The sequence below is a fragment of the Cebidichthys violaceus genome, unplaced genomic scaffold (assembly GCF_023349555.1).
Source record: "Cebidichthys violaceus isolate CVI_PGR_0920_01 unplaced genomic scaffold, fCebVio1.0.p SCAF_98, whole genome shotgun sequence".
Lineage (NCBI taxonomy): Eukaryota > Metazoa > Chordata > Actinopteri > Perciformes > Stichaeidae > Cebidichthys > Cebidichthys violaceus.
Window position 1 is genome coordinate 1 of NW_027176984.1, and position 21,176 is coordinate 21,176.

The window sequence follows — 21,176 nt, forward strand, 5'->3', positions numbered from 1 at the left end:
GACTTCGATAGCTTTTTGTTGTGTTTCTGTTCTCACATCAGACATCACGTTCTCCGTCTGACTAGCTGATTATGACACACCTCGTTGAGAGTAGCCCCATTGGGACCGGATTTATGTCTCTAGTAATAATACATCTAGTAATTATTACAGTAATAATTACATCCTCAGTTACCTTCTGTGTTTCTGTGAACTGAAGTGCTGGCACCACTGGCACCACTGGCTGGCGTCCAGCTGTTCAGAGCGGACCGCGACTCGGAGCTCCAACACTGGCTGGTGTAACAATGTGACAGTGGTTCTGCAGCACTGTTCTCCTGATCTGGACTCTTTCATCATAAACTGTAAACCCTTTTACTCCCCCGTGAGTTCGCTTCATCCATACTGGTCGGTGTTTACATGCCGCCGCAGGGCAACGTGCAGGAAGCACAGCGGACACTCGCCGAACAACCCAGACTCTTTAGTTATTGTCCTTGGTGACTTTAACAAAGGAAACCTCAGTCATGAACTCCCTAAATAAATGCTCAACCAGAGAGGAGAACATTCTAGATCACTGCTACACCACAATCAGCTAAGGCTAAGGCTGCACAAGGATCAGGCATTTAGGAGTGGGGACAAGGACATATATAAAGAGTCAAAATACAGGTTTAGTAAGGTGGTGAGAGACGCTAAACGACTGTACTCTGAGAAACTGCAACACCAGCTCTCAGCAAGTGACTCTGCTTCTGTCTGGAGAGGTCTCAGACAGATCACCAACTATAAACCTAAAACCCTCCACTCCATGAACGACCAATGCCTGGCAGCTGAACGAGTTCTTCTGTAGATTTGAAAGACAATGGGACAGTCCTGACCCCACCTCCAGCTCAGCAGGGCCTCTGTACCACCAGATTTTGATATCCTGCTCAATTCTTCGTCATTCTACCTGGGGATAGAGATATATATCTATATCCAGCTCGCAAGACGTCGGCAGGTGGAGGCCGGCCCGATGAAGAACCCGTCTGAGAACCACAGTGACTGTATGGACATTTGTTGAGAAATGATCACTTAATGCCTAACGGTAACAAGTGGCTCTCCCCCTCTTTCTTGGGAATTTGGTTAATATCCGTTGCTTTCGCAAAATCTGTTGAAGATTTGTTTGGACTTTCTGCCCATTTCGACCCATCAGGTGCCATTAGAGCTGATGTTCTTCTCAAATTACTATCAGAAACAAGTTTCAAATGATACATGATAATTGTTTATTTTATTTTATTTACGTATTGTAGTTAAGTAATCCACTACTATTGTAACGTAAGTACAATATCAGTCCCTCTTTAGATAGAGAGCAAGACATGTACACCCTTGCACCATTAGAATCAACCAATGGGATTCTTCTAGGGGCCCTGAATCAGGCCCCACTCTCCATCAGAGAGGTCATGTTGAACGTGCGCGCACACACACACACACACACACACACACACACACACACACACACACACACACACATATGGTTTGTTGGTCCATTAGGGCCAGGTCTGCCGTTCCCCACCAAGCGGAAACACAAAGACACGTTTACACACGCCGCACTAAAGAAGAGATTTCATTCAGAATATGATGAAAAATTGCAAGAAGTTCATGAAGTAGACATTATTGTGTCTGAAATGGAGAAAAGTCATTAACTTCTTCTGTAAAACAGCGCTCTCTGGTGGGGCCGTGTCCTACGGGACCCTAATGCACAAAACATGGGTATGACGGTTCTACTGGCAGGCAATGGAGTCATAATTCAGAGTGAGCCTGTAGCTCTGTTGACGAGATGACCCATTAGGGAAAGACGAAAGTTAGCACAGGAGTCCTCTGTTCAACCAAGACATGGCACTGATTTAAATGCTGATTGAGTCACTGAGCTCACTTCTTCTTCTTCAGAGAAAAACATGTAGTACATTTACCTGACAGATAAATGTTACTGCTTACATTTCACAAAATATAATAAATGTGAAGCATTATTGATCTGCAGCTTCACATCAGAACCTTGAACAGACGTTGAGTAACTTCAGGTCCGTTGTTCTCAAAAGGCCTCTGTTTCTCTCTTGAGGTAGACATTTGACTGCAGTACTTTTACTATGTGGTACTTGTTGTTTTACTTTAAATAGTTAATAGTTTTACTTCAGAATAAAGTTTTGAGTTGGCACAGCTGACACCAACATTCCCAGTTAGAGAGAGAGTGAGAAGTAGAGCAGGACAGCGTTTTCCTGGAGGTCCCTAAATCTGCCCCTGAAAATCACTCCCAGGTCGGGGTCACTTGACATACTCACTGCGGTGATGAAGTAAAGCACAAGTTTAGTTAGCGGAGGTATTTTGCTGGCAGTACAGTTGTAAGCTAGAAAGGCACAAAGGATTTGAGCGTTGGTGTTCCTGAAGGCTATCCGCTTGTTGACTCAGGGAAGTGAAGAAACGTTTGTTATCCAGCATTCATGTCGCATTAGCATGTCCAGGAATCAGCAGTGTCTAACTACAATCCTTTTAGAATTATTCTTTAAAATGGCATTAATGTAACTCATTTACTAATCTCTTTGCAGCTGACTTTCTTATTCTTATGGACCAGGTCTGCAGTCTAAACCGCTGATTGTTATCACTGTCAGTTGCAGGTCGTATTAACTCCATATCCTTCTTAAATTCACTTAACATTTCCAGTGCATCCTGTTTTTCATCCCCAAATATTTGGTGTGGAACTGTAAACTGCCTCAACTATCACTCAAAACACTCCAATATTGAAAAGTCAGGAGGAGGTCAGCTCCAAACCCTAAGTTTCTGTATTACTGGTCCACTAATATAAATCTAGCTGCACACTGGCTGTACGAGGACCCAGGTTGTGATGCACCATCTTTGAACACCTTTCATGTTGCCCGTCCTCTTGGCAAAGTTTCATTTTTTCTCCACCTTCAGCAGACTACTCCAACAAAGAAAGTTGTAAAATAAAGAATCTAAATCTGGTTTCAGGTCAGACTTCACTTTGACTGGACTCTCTTCTTCTTAAAATCTCCAATTCTTATTTAAACCTTCTCTATTGGAAAACACTTTTTTTGACAGTGTCATGATCTTGAGTTTGGTTTAGTTCCCTGCCTCTTGTGTCCCATGTTTGTTTGACTTCCTGCCTTTGTGGTCTTCCCTCCTTTTTACTGTGCAGCAGTTGTTTGTCACATCTTGTTCCCGAAGTTTTTTTTATTTTTGTCATTTCAGTATTTCCTGTTTTATTTTGTGTTACTCACCTCTCCTCTCATTTTAGATTCACTTCCTGTCTTTGATTGTCTGCCTCACCCCTGATTGATTCCCCCCCCCCCCATTGTATTTAAACTCTGGGTTCCTGTCTCTGGGCCAGGTCGTCTTAGTCCTCGTGTTCATGGTCCTGGTTTTCCTCAACTGTGTTTTGTGCCTCGTCCCTGCCTGATGCGTTGCCTGTTCTGACTGCCTACCTGTGAAGCGAGCCTGATCTGACAGTAAAGAGTAGTAGAGTAGAGGCTGTTCTATCGACACGTTCTGGGTCATGGTGTTGAGTCCTGTCACCAGTCCTAACACATGGCCATTTAGTCATTTGCTGATTGCTATTTCAATGGCTTTTTTTCTTTATTTAGTGATGACAAAGCATCCCATCAACAGTCTCCATGGGACGACTGTGGCTCAGAAGGGAGACATCCCTCATCAAAGGATCGGCAGTTCAATCCATGGCGATGTGTCCTTCGGCGGGACACTTAAACCCAGCTTGCTCCCGTAGGCTGAGCCATCAGTGTGTGTTGGTGTGAATGTTGACATAGTATTTAAGCGCTTTGACTACAAAAGAGATCTATAAGTACAGTCCATTTATTTTACAGCACCCTTCTTTTTAAGTCATCTTTTTTATTGTATATAATAAGATCACACAGAAGCAATACTTCAGTCTCAAGCTGACTGGGAAACTGATTTAAATACCAGCCTTCCAGATTTAGATCTTCTATTTGCATCCAACATTGTTCAAAGGAAACCGCAGAGAATCAACCCTAGCCACTCATGCTCTCTTGTGCTGGTCACACTGCCATATCAAGGAATTCTGTCTGAACAGCTTTCATTTATTTCCATCTGCCTCGGTAGAACAGCTCATCCACGCCCCCTGCTGGTGTCTCATCTCCGAAGGTAGAGGCCTTTGCCATGTTGGTCGCTTGACGTCTGATCCTTTTAAAGATGCGTTTCCAGCCAGCATTACATAACGGCTTCATGAGTTATTGCTCTTCTCAAATGAGAGAAAACATTTTCACAAACTATGGAACCTTTTCCTGCTTTACATTCGGGAGAACATCCAGCTGGCCAAACCTTTCTTTACACCTCTTCTCCTTGTGTAGGATGACGAATACAACCTTAACCACCATTCCTTTGTGCAACTGTGTCTATTTATTTTAGTTTTGTGGTTATTATTTGTCTTTCATCTTTTGTAAACAAACTTCATTGCTATCTTATTTCTGTCATCATTTATTGTTGTCTCTTTGTTTTTGAAAAAACAATGAAAAAAGTAAAAAAAAGCATGTCCATGTCTATAGAATAATAATTGAATGTATGGTCTCTATGTGTCAGAACGATGAGTTAAGTTATGGAGGAGCACAGAGCTACTTTTGTATTTGTGACTCCTCCCTCAGTGTACAGTAAGATGTTTGCACTGGATGGTGATTTTATAGGCCAACATGTATTCAGGCACAATACTTCTTCTGTCGTCATATTTAGCTAAAACTTATTTTGGTGAAACGGAGTCACTGAGTCAGTGAGCTAAACGGACAAACACTTTCCATAGCTGTGCTTACATATTTTATATTGATTAGAGAGTTTGAGTAAAAAGCACAGATGTGCTTCAGAAACGTAGAGCAATACATGTGGAAGCTGAATTAGTACAGTAAAGTCGTAGTTTACATATTGGTGTTGTGTTCTATTTTCAGTGAATAATATTTTGCATGTAGGTGTCTGAGGTGTGAACTGACCAGAGTGTTAACAATGTCCCCAATGACCAGCATCAGCTGACACACACAGCTGGTTTACATCTCAAATAGAACAGTAGTTCTGTTTGAACGTAGCCCCATGTAAGAGATAGAAGTAATAGAACTGACTTTGTTCATGATGTCAGTACTGCAGAAACAGTATATGGTCAGAACATGACACGCTACACATTGGTAAAGGATGAGTAGTTTTCACAACTCATGTATTGATACATGCATAGATGATATTTGTGAGCTACACTGATAGATTATGAAGTGTTTATTCACAGCTTGCTAAGCTCTTCCCAAGGGTCTGATTATCTGGACTTTTGGGAATATGCTGTAATTGAAGGTGTGCGCTGGGGGCAGACTGCAGAGAGATAAGTGATGTTGATCTTTCTCTTAAGCTCTGTGACGGCGCTCCTCTGTGTGTCTTCATGTTTCAGGTGTCTCTGCCGAGGTTTTTCTGAAGCTCTTTGGAGAGCATTTCTTTGTGTTCTGTAAGCGAGCGGGATATGACACCATGCTGAGGACACTGGGAGGAAATCTCATTGAATTCATTGGAAATCTGGACGCTCTCCACAGTTACCTGGCTCTGTCCTATCAGGTGTGCTCATGTGTGTCATTATTATCCTGCTAGCCAACAACTCCTCCTGCCCAAAAGAAACAACCACACCCACGAGTTGGAGAGCATAAAGAGAGTAAGAATTAGACGTTCATCAGGTGGACACAAACACCACTCAGGTGAATAATGATGCTGTCCTGAGCTCTGTAAATGGGAGCCTGACAACTTGCTCGTGTAGTTTTCTGGAGCTCTATATGTGCTACTTTCCTCAGCATCTCTTCTCTTTCTCTGCTCTAACCAACTCTTTTTTTAACTTGAGAGCTTCCACCAATCATTCAGCTATCTACACATTTACTCTCTTCTTTTGAGTCAATTAACCTTGAATGCTTCATGGAAATCAACACCACCAGACTCACTGCTCAACAGCCTGTACAGACTAGAACATTACACTGACAACATGTACACTGTGGAAATCACTATAACCCACAAACAGCACACCACAATCCACAGACACACACACACACACTACACATCACCATTACATCTACTTTGACTCATGCCTCAACAAAATAGGTGGGGCCAATGCTTTGTATAGTCTCGTCATAGATTAAAGTGAAGAGGAGTACGGTCCAATCCCAGAGCTCCAGCACTGTCAACATGTGACTGAGACCTTTGGGATTATTTCATGTTCCAACGCATCAAACTAAAAAATGAAGTACAGTATATATATATATATATATATATATATATATATATATATAATTTGAGTATTTTATATATATGTTCAGTCATCTAGTATCTTATAGATACTAGATGATATATATCTATATATATATAGATATATATATAGATATATATATATATATATAGATAATATGTTGAGTATTTTATATATATGTTGAGTATTTTATATATAATATGTTGAGTCCACTTTTAGACCTCTAGATATGTAGACTACTGAGAGACACCACTGCTATGAGTCGTAATTCATTCTTATGAACTGAACCATGGACTGAATCTGAACCATCCTTCCTGTTTTTAAGGAAATGAATGCACCGTCTTTCCGGGTGGAGATGACCGACGATGGGAAGACGCTGCTTCACTACTACTCTGACAGGAAGGGCCTGCACCACATTGTACCTGGTAAAACCATCCACACTCCCTCAACCCGCTGCCTGGATCCTGATCTTAAGTGTTCTTTATAGTAAAAGAAATGGGATGACCGATAATACCCAAGATATATTAAAAACATATTGCACCAACGCCATCAGTGAAGGGGCAGTTATTGAAAAAGTAATCACATTACTTAACAGGGACAGGACAAAACCCATCTCCCTCCTGTCCCAACAGGCCACACTTGTTTGAGAGATTGAGGTGCCACCTTTCTGTCAGAGACCATGATGAGTTGACAGATGGTACTGTCATTTCCCCTCTTTTTTCCCCTCCCTCATGCCTTTCCCAAGGTTACAAGCCCCTCCCATCTCCCTCCCTCCTATCTGGGTGTCTAAAATGACACTGTAAATAAATCTATCAGTCTCCCTCTTGTTGTAACTTGTTGTTCTGATCTCTTCTTAAGTAGACATATCGGTCTCCTGATTCAGTGATCCTTGGCTGCTTGAAGATGGGGCTTCTGTTGTTCCTTGGCCTCCCACTGACAGGGCATGACGTGAATCTGGGTCGTGTCCTTTGACTTTTCATTATGCGATCTGTGGTTTGGATTGATGGTCTGTTAAAGCAGACAAAAAGTGGCTCTTAACTCTCGTCTCGCTGATTACGGGTCAGCGGCCCGTTCCCAGGGTGTCCAATACCGCGTTTTGTCCCGCCCCCTCAGCGTCTCATACCAACGCACAGGGCAGGCTCTCACGTAATTACAGTGTCAACCCATCCTAGTCACTAGACGAGAGAATGCTCAGAGAGCGTGATGATGTAGCATAAAGACCAAAAAAACGGTGCTTCAAGCATTCAAACCTGTCCCAGATGCCTTGGACCATTGCTTGCCCTGTGATTCAAGTAAACCCAAAGCCAATCTTAACCTGTTTTTCTAGGTTCAAGCTTGTTGTTTCTGAGCCAGTTCTTGCAGAATTTGAGGATGAAGTTACCCTTTAAACAATCAATGTGAATGTCTCTGAACAAACCCTATTCTTACTGCAACGTGATCTCTCATTAACGTTCTACATGTTCCCACCTTGCTGCAGGTATCATGGAAGCGGTTGCTAGAGACTTGTTTGATAGCAAAGTGACCATGATGGTTCTGAATCAATCAGAGGAAGACGAGCGCACAGGGAAGAAGGAGCATGTCGTGTTTCTGGTCAAACAAACCAACCAAGCTAGCAAGACTAGAGACCAGGACCGTTCCAGTCATGGAGGGGTGGGTGTCTGTGGGTGTATGTGCATGGTCTGTTTCTATATGTGTTTCTAAATCTTGGCCCACCTATCCCCAGGAGGGATTATTCACAACATTGAGGGGCCGGTGTGCGTCACTGGCTGGGACAAAGAGCGGCTGGGACCTGATCAGAGCTGTGGTTCTCTCAGAAAAAGGTTTACGTTACGATTTTAAAAAACTCTGCTCCCTGACCTTATCTGGCAAACTGCCCTTTAGAGTGGCTGCTCAGAAGTACTGCACATAAACAGTTCTCCATCAAGTGAAGAGAAGCTAGACAAGATCGGCTAACCACATCCTGAGTTCAGCTCCGTCTTTAATGCAGACATGAGACTGATGTCCATCTACAGTGAATGACTATTGCAGAAACAGTAGAAGATCTTCAGGACTATAACTTGAATGTGACCCTAGGTTAATCTCTACACACTCTTCAGGACGGCGTGTAGTACAGTACTTAAACAGAGTAAAGGAAGGCCACAGCATATGTTAACATCGCCCACTCTCACGATTATATGAAAAGAAAACATGTAACAACACTAAATGCAACATTGCCAACATTCTTAGTGATCTGTTTTAAGGGTAGCTTATCTAACACTGATGGAATGGGTGTGTTTGATGTACTTCCCAGGCAGCCTCCATTGCACCTTCAGTCCATGTTACCCGGACAAGCTGTGGGTGGAAGAGAAGGCTTTCTGCAATGCGTTTCCCTTCCATATAGTCTTTGATGAGGATGTAAGGCTCCATTTGTCTTTGTGCTTTAGCTCCATGAGAGAATGGTAGTCTTTCTTTATCAAATTCATTATCACACGTTTGGGTTTTGCTCAGACTCCTGACACCTTGTGTTTCTGTATGTCTCTGTTCTGGGCTGTGCATCAGCTGAAGGTGAGACAGATGGGGGTGAACATACAAAAGATTCTTCCAGGTCTCCAGGCCAAAGATGCTACGTTGGACCAAAACTTCACCATCATACACCCACAGGTAAAACATAGTCACAGAGCCAAGGGTTCAGACATTTAGCAACAGAGATTGGGATTGGGTGAAATGTCATCAGCAAAGAAGAGCACAATGGAGTACAGGTAAGAGTGGAATGAATAAAAAGAAATCACATCTGGGGTGATCCTGGCCAGAGTCCTGAACCACCCTGACCATAATACAGCACCTATGACTCTTAAACCAAGAAGGTAATTGTAAACTACACATACATGCATGTATGTGACCAAACAATTGCTCAGTCAAGTTAAATATATCAAGATTTTAGCTTTCAATCAAGAGACTAAAATGACACCAAACCTTCGTAGTTCTACGTTAAAATCTATACGACTATTAGCCAGTTGGGTCATTCCACTTCAAATAAACGTTGTTGCACCTAGGAATGTTTTTTGCCCCCTAAAATGTATTTAGAGTTCAACATCTTTAGACACATAACACTTAGTCATTGAAATTGAGTAGGCGCACAGACAAAATGGTGTACAACGGATCCAAAGGCACAAGCAGATGTCATATTTATCAATATGGCCCTTGAAAGTGCAAAATTGGTGCTTATGGAGCCCAAGGCAGTCAAAATATCATATATAGCTTAAATTATTTATACATATGTATGTTTTAATATTTCCTGCTAAAAATACAATATTTAGTTTATGCCGTGCCAAATTTAGGGGCTTTAACATGAACAGAATCTGATATATGGTCACTATAAGAAGCTACAGTTGCAATTTGCCACTAGCAGTTCAGACTACAGTATATTATTTGATCGTAAGATATAGCTTTGTATATAGTGTTATTTATGTAGCTCCTTGATCCCAGAGTAGACTCACTCATTTGGTCTTGTCTGGTAAAATAAACTTGATTTGATTTATTCCAAATAGAGAATTGTGAGTGCAGACGAGTTTAGTTAAACTAGTGTTGTGTGTCTCCACTCCATCTCCAGGTGACTTTTACCATTGAGAGCATCAGGAAATTCATCAACAGTCAATTTGTCTTGAAGAGCTGCAAAGACAAACACACCAAGCTCAAACTAAGAGGTGGGTTATAATAAACAGCACCACAATACATTGTGTACGCTCACCAAATCAACCAAATCAACCAAATGGACGTTTTCTTACACGGTTAAAGTGCTTTTTGAGCTTAAAAAAAGAGCTAGCATGAAATGTGTTTTTTACACTGTGGTGTGAAAAAGAGCAGTGACTTTTCACTGTGGGGTCAGACCAGAGATTGAGACGAGCGACCACAAGGTCTTTGGAGTGGCTGTGTGGCCAACAGTCCCCCAGGTTCCTCGCTGTCAGTCTACAGCACCACAATATTGTCGTGTCACCACTTCCCCACATTACACAAGCAGACCTGGAAGACCAAAAGTGACCTGGTGCAGAACTATGACGGACAAGATAGCCAGGTTGAACTGAACTTGGGAGAGGCACATTGTGTGATAGAGACAACTCAAGAAGAAGAAGTAAGTAAGAGGAGAGAAACATGGAAACTGGGTAGGCATGTGGGAACCCAAGAGGTGCATAGGCAACCACTGAGATAATATCTGTGCTGCATTATCAACATTAGTTTACCTGTGTTCCATTCATGTGTAGGTCAGATGTTGTGGATGGAGTCTCTTGGCTGTATGTTGTACCTGTGTTCTCCGAAGCTACGAAGCCTTCAGGAACTTCAAGATGTTGGCCTCCACCTGGCTGACCTGGCCCAGCACGATGTCACCAGAGACCTGGTTCTCCTCAACCATCAACGTCTAGCTGAGATGGAGCTCACCAACCAGCTGGAGAGGAAAAAGGCAGGAGAGCAGCTTTTTGTTCCTGTCGTCTTTAGTCACAGCAGCCCAATTTACAAACACAAGAAGCTTGCCTTTCTGTAATTCCACATTCTTCAGTACACATCTACAAACATCAACACAATACTATTTAATCTGGTTTCAAAGTGTGTGCAGCATAGTAATAGTAGTAGTAAACTATAAAAGTGCAATAAGGATTGTGGGTAGGCTATCCACCACTTCGGTCCACAGAAAGACATCAACGACAGTTGGATGGATTGCCATGAGATTTTATACATTTATTGACTTTGACTTTAAGACCACCATTACTGTGGCTAAGTGGAGAGCAGGGTCGTCCTTCAATCAGAGGATCCGTGGTTCGATCACCAGCTCCGCTAGTCTCATGTCGATTTGTCCTTGAGCAAGGCACCCTTGTTGTGGAGGAAGGCAGTCCTGCCTTCAGTGTGTGAATGGGTGAATGATGACAGGTAGTGTGAAAGCACTTTGAGTGGTCGGAAAGACTAGAAAATCTCTATACAAGTACAGTCCGTTTACCATGAGGTTGACATCATAGGGTTTTAGTGACATGTCTCTACTACTTGAGTTGCCGTTGGATTGCTATATTTGATTACCATCAGATTTTGTGCAGACATGTATGTTTCCCAGAAGATAAATTAAAGCAACTTTGGTCATCCCCATAATCGGGTAAGAATTCAGTTTGAATGCTTTAGTTTATTATCAGTTACCTGAAACAATACTGTGATGACAGTATTGTGTTTCTCTGGTCCAGTTGGGAAACCCTTTTTCTCCACTGCCTTTTTATATGGATCTGTTTTAACATTCTGCATGTGATTATTGTGACAACATACAAATCTGGGATTGGTACAGCAGCTTTCACAGGAAGGGAAATCTGAATTATTGCATGTGTCGGTCTGTCTGTCTGTAGGAGGAACTGAGAATCCTGTCACAGCACCTAGAGGCTGAAAAAGAGAAGACGGAGACTCTGCTGTATGCCATGCTGCCCCGTCACATAGCCAATCAGCTCAAAGACGGGAAGAGCGTAAAGGCAGGTCAGTCATTCTACCAAGCTAGCTGTTAGCGGTCTATCTCCACATGTCTGCTTGCTGCTCTGTCAAAGCGTCTTGTCTTCTTCAGGGGAGTTTGAGGTGTGCACTATTTTGTTCAGTGATGTGGTAACCTTCACAAGCATCTGCGCTGCCTGTGAGCCCATCCATATCGTTCACATGCTCAACTCCATGTACTCCAAGTTTGACCGACTCACCAGCGTGCATGACATCTACAAGGTATGATCTCTCTGTGATGTGTGTTATCTCCACAGGAGGTTGAGGATGGACATTGTGCTGAAATATCTCTTGTTCTATTGTTCTATTGTATTTCTGTTGAACTGGATGAGGATAGTCTTTCCGTCATTTTTCAACTCAGACCATTGTGTGCATTCTTTATAAGTTTATGTCCTTAAGCGGTTGTCCCCCCTCCAGCAAAGTACACATACTGTATTTAGCTACAAATGTGCAATCTCAAGGAGGTGATGGCAACGTTTCTGACACAATTAACACAGTTACAGTTTTGATTTCCTGTTGTTTCAGCACAAAAATATTTCTTTTAATTCAAACTTAATGATTTACCAATGAAGTTATTCATTCCATCTGAATCCTGCATCATATTTGCTTTTTTGAATCTGAATCCTTTACAAGTCCTTACTGAATCTAATTAGGTTCAGCTTTGAATATGTTGTACTAATTACAAGTCAAAGATCTGCACTTTGTTGGCTGAAAAAGCAGAAATACTCTAATTTTCTCTGGTAGATGTAGTCATGCTCACAACCTGTAGTATCAATATAACAATGAAGTGAGTATACCTTAAGAATAAGCTATGATTGGCAAATTCCATTCATCGCTCTTTGCTATTAAACAGTGTAAAGAGTTGAAGTCTTTTGTGTGAGGTTTGTGTGGTGAGCTACAGATGAACTGAATACCCGTCCCCTCACCCCTACCGTTCCTAAAGGTCGAGACTATTGGTGATGCCTACATGGTGGTGGGTGGCGTTCCAGTCCCGACAGACAGCCATGCTCACAGAGTGGCAAACTTTGCTTTAGGTATGAGGATAGCTGCCAGAGAGGTCCCCAACCCTGTCACAGGCAAACCCATACAGGTAAGAATTCTGATCACATCAGGTAGCTCATGAACCGTGTTCTTTTGGTTTGTTCCTTCTGACTGATGTCTTTTTCCATGTGTTTCATGACGAGGAGAGGAGATGTGGTGCCTTCTTGTCGGTGCCTAAGCCTCTATAGAGTAACTGAAAACCCTTCTGGTTATACAGTATGATGTTGTTTATGTTGTTTTAGCTTTGCACAAATGTGCTGCGTTTCACTCGTAACCAGTGTTGCTGCAAGTTACTCAGGAAGTGTAATAAGTTACTTTTTACTTATTATAGAGTTATGGTCTGGAGAGATGGGGATTGCTTTAGTCCTGTTTGAATCAGTAGGGAGCAGCTGCTTAAACGCTGCAGTTTTTTCAGCGTGTGTGCTGCTGTTGTTTTCCTGCTAAGCTAGTTTAGCATAGCCTCCCAGAACACACATGCATCACCAGAGTACAATGGTGTTCTTCCGTGGTGGGCGTGTCAGACAGCACGTTGGGTGGGTTGCCAGTTTGTGCGCAGTGGCTCCACCGAAAGAACATTATATTTCCCACAATTTAAGCGTCTGCATTTTCCAAATGCACTAGTATTATTCAAACGTATTGTTCGGTTCATGAGCCTTGTACTGAACGGTTTAATACGAATACGTGTATTATTACACCCCTAGAAACAAATAATAACAGTAGCTGTGGCGTCATAATGAGGTGTTCAACTGTAGTAGGACAGCACTGAAGGCCCAGGTATAAAACACACACGGCCCATCACTGCATTAGACAGTATCTGCTTTGTAGCCTGCAGCATCTGAAGGCAGCAGGACTCACATGTTGATAAATCCACAGCCTGTGATGTACAATATAGAAGATCATTGTGCAGAAAGGATAAAACAACTGTAACCATCACTTGTGGAACATTCACTAGTTCTGCACTTCTATTCATATCAGGGATCCTCCCTCCAGGTCACTGAGCCCGGTATCATCTCATTGTGAATACCCTGTGCCATATTACTCAGTTAGGTTTAGACAACAAAATGACTTTGTTCGTTAGCTTGTGGAAAAGACTATTGTTTGCGTTGAAATGACGCAGAAGTGCTGTTACTGAAGCAGACAAGTTGGGAGGTTTCACATTGGTACAAACTGCGGTCTCCTAGATGAAAGAACTGTCTTTTTTGGAGCTAAGGGTTGTGCTGTCAGTAAGAAATGAACATGGCCTCTTAAACTCCTGCTGTTTCCTCACAAGTTCCTCATAAATGAGACCCCAGATCTCACCTGCCATTGGCCGCATATTTCACTCAGCACTGTTCTCCTGCCTCCGGCAACAGAGCATCCACAAACAGAAATGCAGCACCATGCAGAGCTGGAGGGGATGTGATGAAGGTCTCCATTGCCTTTATTTGAATGCATTTTAATACAGTGCTGGCACCAGGAAGCCAAATTCTACACACAGATTCAGCAACAATCCTTCCAATAGTCTAGTTAAGCCAATGCTGCCAAGGTCAACAGAGAACAGTATATGGCTCTTCACATCTCTAAACATCTAAATCCAGTCAGAACCACTTTCTGAAGAAATGACATATCATCATGAAGTTTACAGTCTGAACCTTTTCTGAGATCAGAGTTTGCAACGGCCCTTTAAAGTTATTCAACCAATGATGTATTTGTGATCTTCTACCACAGGATGTCACTCTTGCTGACATGGTGTGTTTGTATGTTCCAGATCCGTGTGGGTCTCCACACTGGTCCAGTGTTAGCTGGGGTGGTGGGGGAGAAGATGCCTCGCTACTGCCTGTTTGGAGACTCTGTTAACACTGCCTCCAGGATGGAGAGTCACGGACTCCCCGACCACATTCACCTCAGCACTTCCACATATAGGTGTGTGTGTGTGTGTGTGTGTGTGTGTGTGTGTGTGTGTGTGTGTGTCACCCCCAGAGCCAGCTGTAACAGAGTCAGGGGCTTTGTCCTTGTTTACTGGTTCCCATATTCAGTTAAAGATTAGTAATCACATTCAAACCACTGCTCTTTCCCCCGAAACAATCGGTGTGGAACTGATTGAGATTGGTCTTTTATGTCTGAGGCTGTAACGACACATCTACATTATTAACTATAGCTGCAGATGTTCATGTACATAACCACCAACACCAATACTTCGTCATGGCTCTGTCAAGGTTCTGGAAGTTTTTCAAAAGCAGAACATCTTCACGCTGTCTGTTCTCCAGCATGTTTTCTGTGTTTATTCAATTTAATTTGTTTCCAAAATTGTTTGGAGTTATTTTGCAGAAAGATTTGGGTGCTTACTTCATATTGAAAATACATTTCCTGCTTCTTAATGTGTTGCTTTGTGGCTGTCCTTGACTCACTGTTCTACAGAAAGGTCTCATCCTGAACAGTGAGCAATGCAGCGCTGCTCTCCCTCCCTCTGTCCATCTCAAAATTACTTTCTTTCTTCTTTCCACTGGGAATTGAAATCCTGGGACTTGGATTCATATTTGATGGTTCTGCAGGTCATGATTAACCTCCAGTGTCAACATTTAGTTTCAATGCATATATCCTGGAGATCAGGCTGGTGGATGAGAAAGCTTTAAGCTTTATTTATGTGTGCAGAGAAAGAACACTTGTTGGGCTGAAGATTAGTGGCAACTGTAATCGTTCTCCCCAGAACTTAACTTACTTCACTTCTGTGTCCCCTTTGTGTCCCCTTTGTGTCCCCTTTGTGTCCGCTCAACCCACCCCCACCCCTCTTCAGTGCGTTGAAGGATGCTGGGTTCAACATACAAGAGCGTGGGCAGATTGAGGTGAAGGGCAAAGGACAGATGACTACTTACTTCCTGATGGGGAACCAGCTGGTGTCAGAAGATGGCATCATGGGAAGAGAGGTTGGAGGGGCCTGTCTTTACAGGGACGATTGTGGCCAGAGCGAAACAGGTAAAGAACAGATCTAGATACAGATTTACAGATACTAATCACACTGCATTATCTCACACAATAGCAGAGCCTGTGTGAGATAGAATCAACATGACTGATTTATAGCAGACAGGTTTAGGACAAACTAACAGAGCTGTCCTTCCAATCTCTATTCTCCCATATAGACGTCTATGCTGAAGGATTCACAGACATGCTTTAGATCACTTGTAAGGCTTAAAGATGCACAATGTTTCGTATAAAGGTGGCAGTCAGTGCTCAACATTACGGAGAAGAGGTCCCCACAGAACAAGTCTCACCCTGTCATCTCGTAGCAGAACGACAGAGTCAAGTAATGCTGTTTCCACATACAAAGCAGAGACATGTTCTGTTCTTTGAATCCATTTAGAACAGACCACTCAGTCCACTCCAAATCGGTGGAGTGGACATTTCAATAAATGCCACTTGAATGTGAAAGAGTATAAACATGGGCAGGGATGGCAGTGGGGCTCGGACACCCCCAGTCTCCTCTAGTGTCGAGTGGAATAGCAGCTTACTAGAAGCCAGTGGAGATGCGCAAGAAGACCGTATACAGTAATGATAATCACAGGAGATTGTTGCTATGGCTGTATTAGTAAAATAATGCATTCACTGTGTATGCAGTGTGTTCATCCACATGGAGAATGTGTTATTCCTTTGTTCACCCAGACACAAGTCTTGCTCATATGGTTCCTGGCTGTGATGAAGCTCTTTCTGTTTGTGCCAGAAGAAGAGCTGAAGCTGTGGAGCGTCAAACTCAGCAGCACGGTGACATCTAGTGGTTTGAAAAACATATGGCAGCTCTTCAGGACCCTACAACGCCTCACTGATTTCACCCACGACAAGTAGAGAGAAAGAAGCTTCAGAGCTTCGGTTTCATCCGTGAATCACTGGTCATTACTGCACAGTACATGGCAGTAATGAGATGCAATAGATCATTTCATTTGTATATGAAGTCTGTGACAGACTGGGGATATAAAGGTTTATCAAATCATACAACTTCAAAATGTTTCTTTCATTTAGAGTCTGATGGGAGAACTGAGAATGTACTCGGAGACACATGCCCGGACCCCAGCCAAATGGACCCAATGGCCCCCTTTGCCTGGGACATCACCCCACCATTTGAGACCAACGACAACAGCTACAACACATCTGCAAGTCTTTTCAACAGCAGACTCTGTGTCTTATTCTGAGAGCCGACTAACGCTATTGCAGCTCCAAAAGATCATCAAGGAGAGAGAGCAGTGAGGATGCTCCAGTAGGGTTACATCACGTTAGTACCACTCCACTGCACACAACGACGCTGACACTGTGTAACACATGACAGTGACACTTCACACAGGTGTGGACTACACTGTTTAGTAGGAGGTGCCTTATAGGCCATTAATCAAAATTACATTACATTACAGTCATTTAGCAGACGCTTTTATCCAAAGCGACTTACAATTCAGTATCTAAACATCGTAGGCACAGCTACGGGAGCAATTTTGGGGGTTAAGTGTCTTGCTCAAGGACACATTGACATGAGACTAGCGGAGCAGGAGCCGGGGATTGAACCGACGGCCCTCTGATTGAAAGGCGGCCCTGCTCTCCACTTAGCCACGGTCACCCAGAGAAAATGACCTTGCATATACATATAAAATGCCTCTCACATTCACTACTGAGCCTCATACACACAAATAAAAAGCTCTTACATACTGTGCACATGCTCACAAAAAATATATATTGCTGCTTCAAAATTAAAGCTTTTATATCACAAACTAGGAGGGGAAATGTATTGTTTTTACTGAAATGATCACACACACACACACACACTACTAAATTGATCTCACACACACGACAGAAAGGATTCACACACACTACTGAAATTATATCACACACACTACTGAAAGGAACACACACGCGCGCACACACACACACACACACACACACACACACACACACACACACACACACACACACACTATATGAAGGTATATTTGAGTCTTTATTACGCAAACAAAATGAGAGCAAATTTCTCACACTGCAATCAAAAATCAAGTTTGTAAGTGAAAATATATAAACTGAAAATAAATTATTTGTTAGTTTTGCTTATGAAACTAGAATTTTTGGCTGCAAATCCAAAAGTTGAGAGTTGAGTTTGGACGTAGTGGGCGGGGCATACGCTGCTGAATGAGCCAGGAGTTTCTATTGGTTCACTTGGATCACTGTAAACACTGACGGGAGGTTAGCGTGATGAGCGACATGGAGGTAAGTTGACATTATATTGCTGTTTGGTCACAATGATTTTAAATGTAGCAGCACTTCACTTTGTTCTCATGTTGTTAGTGTCGTTAAAGAACGACATGGAGGACTGCTGTGTTCACATGAAGCCTCACTTTCTCACAAAGCTCAGGATTTAGTTAAATTGTGTCATACATGCGTAGCTAACCTTAGCTAACATAGTCATGCCTCAGGCGTACGTTACTCCCTTACCGGGAGCTTATAACATCACATGTTTGTTAAAATGATCGGTTAAGTTTTGTGACATTTAGTTGACAAGCTAACTAACGTTAGCTGACTAGCTAGCTAACGTTAGCGGCAGCTCATCTGCCTGCATCCTTGGAAAGTAACTTTTAATAACTTCACTTTCAAACCTCAGAGGTTGACTAATATCTTACTGAGATTGTGATGATTTATACTTCATATTATGTCCATTAACGGACCAACAGGAGCGCAGGTCGACCGGTTGTGAACCTGAAATATCACTTTAAGTCCGGTAACGTCACAAACGTTGAGATTAATTACACGGATAAACTGAACTTGAGTATTTTGCTCTTTTTGTTTTGTGAAATAAAACTAACTGTACATTTAGTTTTGTTACAGGGAGCCATGAGCAAACGGCTCAGTTCATCAAGCTGAGGGGAAGAACAACGGCCTCTTCACCGGGGCCAAACATTCAGCAACCGTAGCTTTGAATTAAGATATTAGTCCTTTTGTAATAGCTCCATTTGACCATCCTGTACTTAAGGTTACAGTTACATTAGCTCTACTCCTAATGAAGCCTTTACTAATAGCTGGTGACGCAAACAGGAAGTCCTCTGTAGCATAGGCCGTCTCATTTCGGAGGTCGCTCGGTCCAGCCTTCGTGGTCCTCAAAGGACAAGGCCGATGTGGACCGCGAGGGCCGGGTCCACCGAAGGATGCAGCCGCTGGATTGGGACATATGCAGTGTTTACAGTGGAAGCAGATACCGGGATCCAAATGAACCCACCAATCGCAACTCCTGGCTCATTCAACAGCGCATGCCCCGCCCACTACATCCAAACTCAACTTGTAGTTGTTGTTTTTTTAAAGTGTAGGTTTTTGATTTGCAGCCAAAAATTCTAGTTTCATAAGCAAAACTAACAAATAATTTATTCTCACTTTATATATTTTCACTTACAAACTTGATTTTTGATTGCTGTGTGAGAAATTTGCTCTCAAAACCTTTTTTTTGTTTGCGTAATAAAGACACAAATACACCTTCATAACACTACTATTAATAGTAATAATTTGCAGAGTCTTGGATGATTGTTTTCCCGGTTTAGAGTTTTTTGGCAGAATAACTTCAGAGCTTTTTTAAAACTTCAAAAGAAAATTCATTCCAGCTGTGGTTTGTCTTTCTAGTGTTCTTTTATTTTCCAGCCATGTTACTGACTCTCTCCCTCTTTCTTAGCATGGATGTAGAATTTAAATGGAGAAGGTAGAGTTGAGGAGATGTAGCTGTTGGCACACATACACAATCGTATGCAAATGAAATCCAGATGTGATTTAATAATACCCTTTAGTGTCCCTCAGTACTAAATGGATTATTAGAACTATGTTGTCAATGGTGCTACTGACAATCTTTCAAACTTGCCAAGCTCTTGTTTTACTCTTTTACTCCTAAAGTGGCACTAAAGAGCATTGTTCTTAAATGTAATTCTTGTTGCTCATTCTGCTTTTTACTCTCAGCTATTCCCAATAAGACACACAAATAGACCATGATAATTCAAACTGAACTTCGTCACATTCTTTGATGAAAACACAGGTTTCTACATTCACGATGTATCAGGTGATTATCATTAACAATTATTAGCTACAGGGTGAAAAGGACACAATCTAACAGACATTACAGCACGTTTAGTTTGGCATCACTTAAACAAAATAAGTGAATGTACCTGCTATAAAACACACATGCAGTGTGAGGTGGTTCTCATAAGTCCACAGAACCTGAAGCGTGAGGGGAGATGATGGACAGTAGATTTCACAGCCTTCCCCTGAACAGGTCTGGGAAAGCCGTTTTTCAGTGTCTCCAAGGTTTCAAAGTACCAATTGCATCAGTTTTGTGTATCAGACTTCCACATGTCACAATGAAACTCAGCAGCCCTGCTGACAAAGAGGGGGCAGAGGCCTGAGAGACAGAGCGCACTGCTTTATTAGGCTGCAATTTTAGAAAGGACTTGAAAAGGCACAGAAGCACATGAGTAATGTGAGTGCTCTCACACACACACACACACACACACACACACACACACACACACCGAGACTCTCTTCACTGTAGTGGGTTGTGTAAGAAGATAATGGCTGAGCCAAAATCAGCCCACTTCAATCCACAATGACACATGCGGTGTGTGTTTGTATGTGTGTGTCAGAGGTGAGGTGAGTAGAGCAAAGCATTTCTTATATAAGGTTGTTGACACACACAAACACAGTATTACTCCTCTCTGCTCACAACATATATATACAGTGTGTATATATAAATATATATATATATATATATATATATATATATATATATATATGGTTGGCCCCTTCATACCGTATCTATTTATAATTGATATATATTGTAAATGCTAGTCATTAGGATGCTAAAGTATCAGTATACGCAGGTGACTTTTTTCTGTACAGAGGATGGAGCTGGAACAGCTGTTTCCAAAATGACAATTGTGCTTGACCTCACCTGACCTCTCTGTACTAAAACCTCTCTAACTTTGTTTTGCTTCACTTCAAAGTCATGCAGAGAGGCTGTCCATATATTGTGCTATGATTTGGGAGAGTTTTTAGACTGTCAGCTGCATCATTTCAAAGAAATAATAACAATAAAAGTGCTTTTTTTCCCCAGGCGAACCTGAAACTTTTCAATTTGAGCTGTGTGCCGTCTTCATTTACTCTTAACCAGTAACATACATACTGATATTTACACATCTGAACAAATCTCACAAGTGTTCCCTTTATTATAACACCAAAACTATTCAAATAAACCTTGTATTTAGAGAAATACACTCTTTTTAGTATGGGTATGGAATTTTCGAGCAGAGGCCTAAAAATAGGGCTTGAGTCCAAGTAATAAGCTTTTCAATCATTCCATACATACCTGTCTACCTGCACACACTGCCTGTACACTCTTCCACAAGCTGCTAGTACAGTC

The 21,176-nt window shown here is 42.2% G+C and overlaps 1 protein-coding gene across 1 annotated transcript; it reads left to right on the top strand.

The window, feature by feature from the left end:
- Nucleotides 1-5,412: 5,412 nt before the first annotated feature.
- Nucleotides 5,413-17,444, top strand: gucy1b2 (guanylate cyclase 1, soluble, beta 2). The gene is made up of 14 exons (XM_068704667.1): nt 5,413-5,568; nt 6,570-6,669; nt 7,722-7,894; nt 7,968-8,064; nt 8,535-8,638; nt 8,783-8,884; nt 9,834-9,927; nt 10,483-10,679; nt 11,602-11,725; nt 11,811-11,959; nt 12,681-12,827; nt 14,526-14,680; nt 15,552-15,730; nt 16,769-17,444. Exons 1-14 carry the CDS (start codon nt 5,485-5,487, stop codon nt 16,936-16,938), a joined length of 1,875 nt encoding a protein of 624 aa, XP_068560768.1. The 5' UTR covers nt 5,413-5,484; the 3' UTR covers nt 16,939-17,444.
- The last annotated feature ends 3,732 nt before the right edge of the window (nt 17,445-21,176 follow it).

Excerpts from the sequence above, each read along its gene's own strand:
- gucy1b2 (XM_068704667.1), top strand. The coding sequence starts at position 5,485 with ATGCTGAGGACACTGGGAGGAAATCTCATTGAATTCATTGGAAATCTG. Across the intron at positions 5,569-6,569 it reads ACCTGGCTCTGTCCTATCAG|GAAATGAATGCACCGTCTTT; the intron begins GTGTGCTCATGT and ends CCTGTTTTTAAG. Across the intron at positions 14,681-15,551 it reads CTCAGCACTTCCACATATAG|TGCGTTGAAGGATGCTGGGT; the intron begins GTGTGTGTGTGT and ends ACCCCTCTTCAG.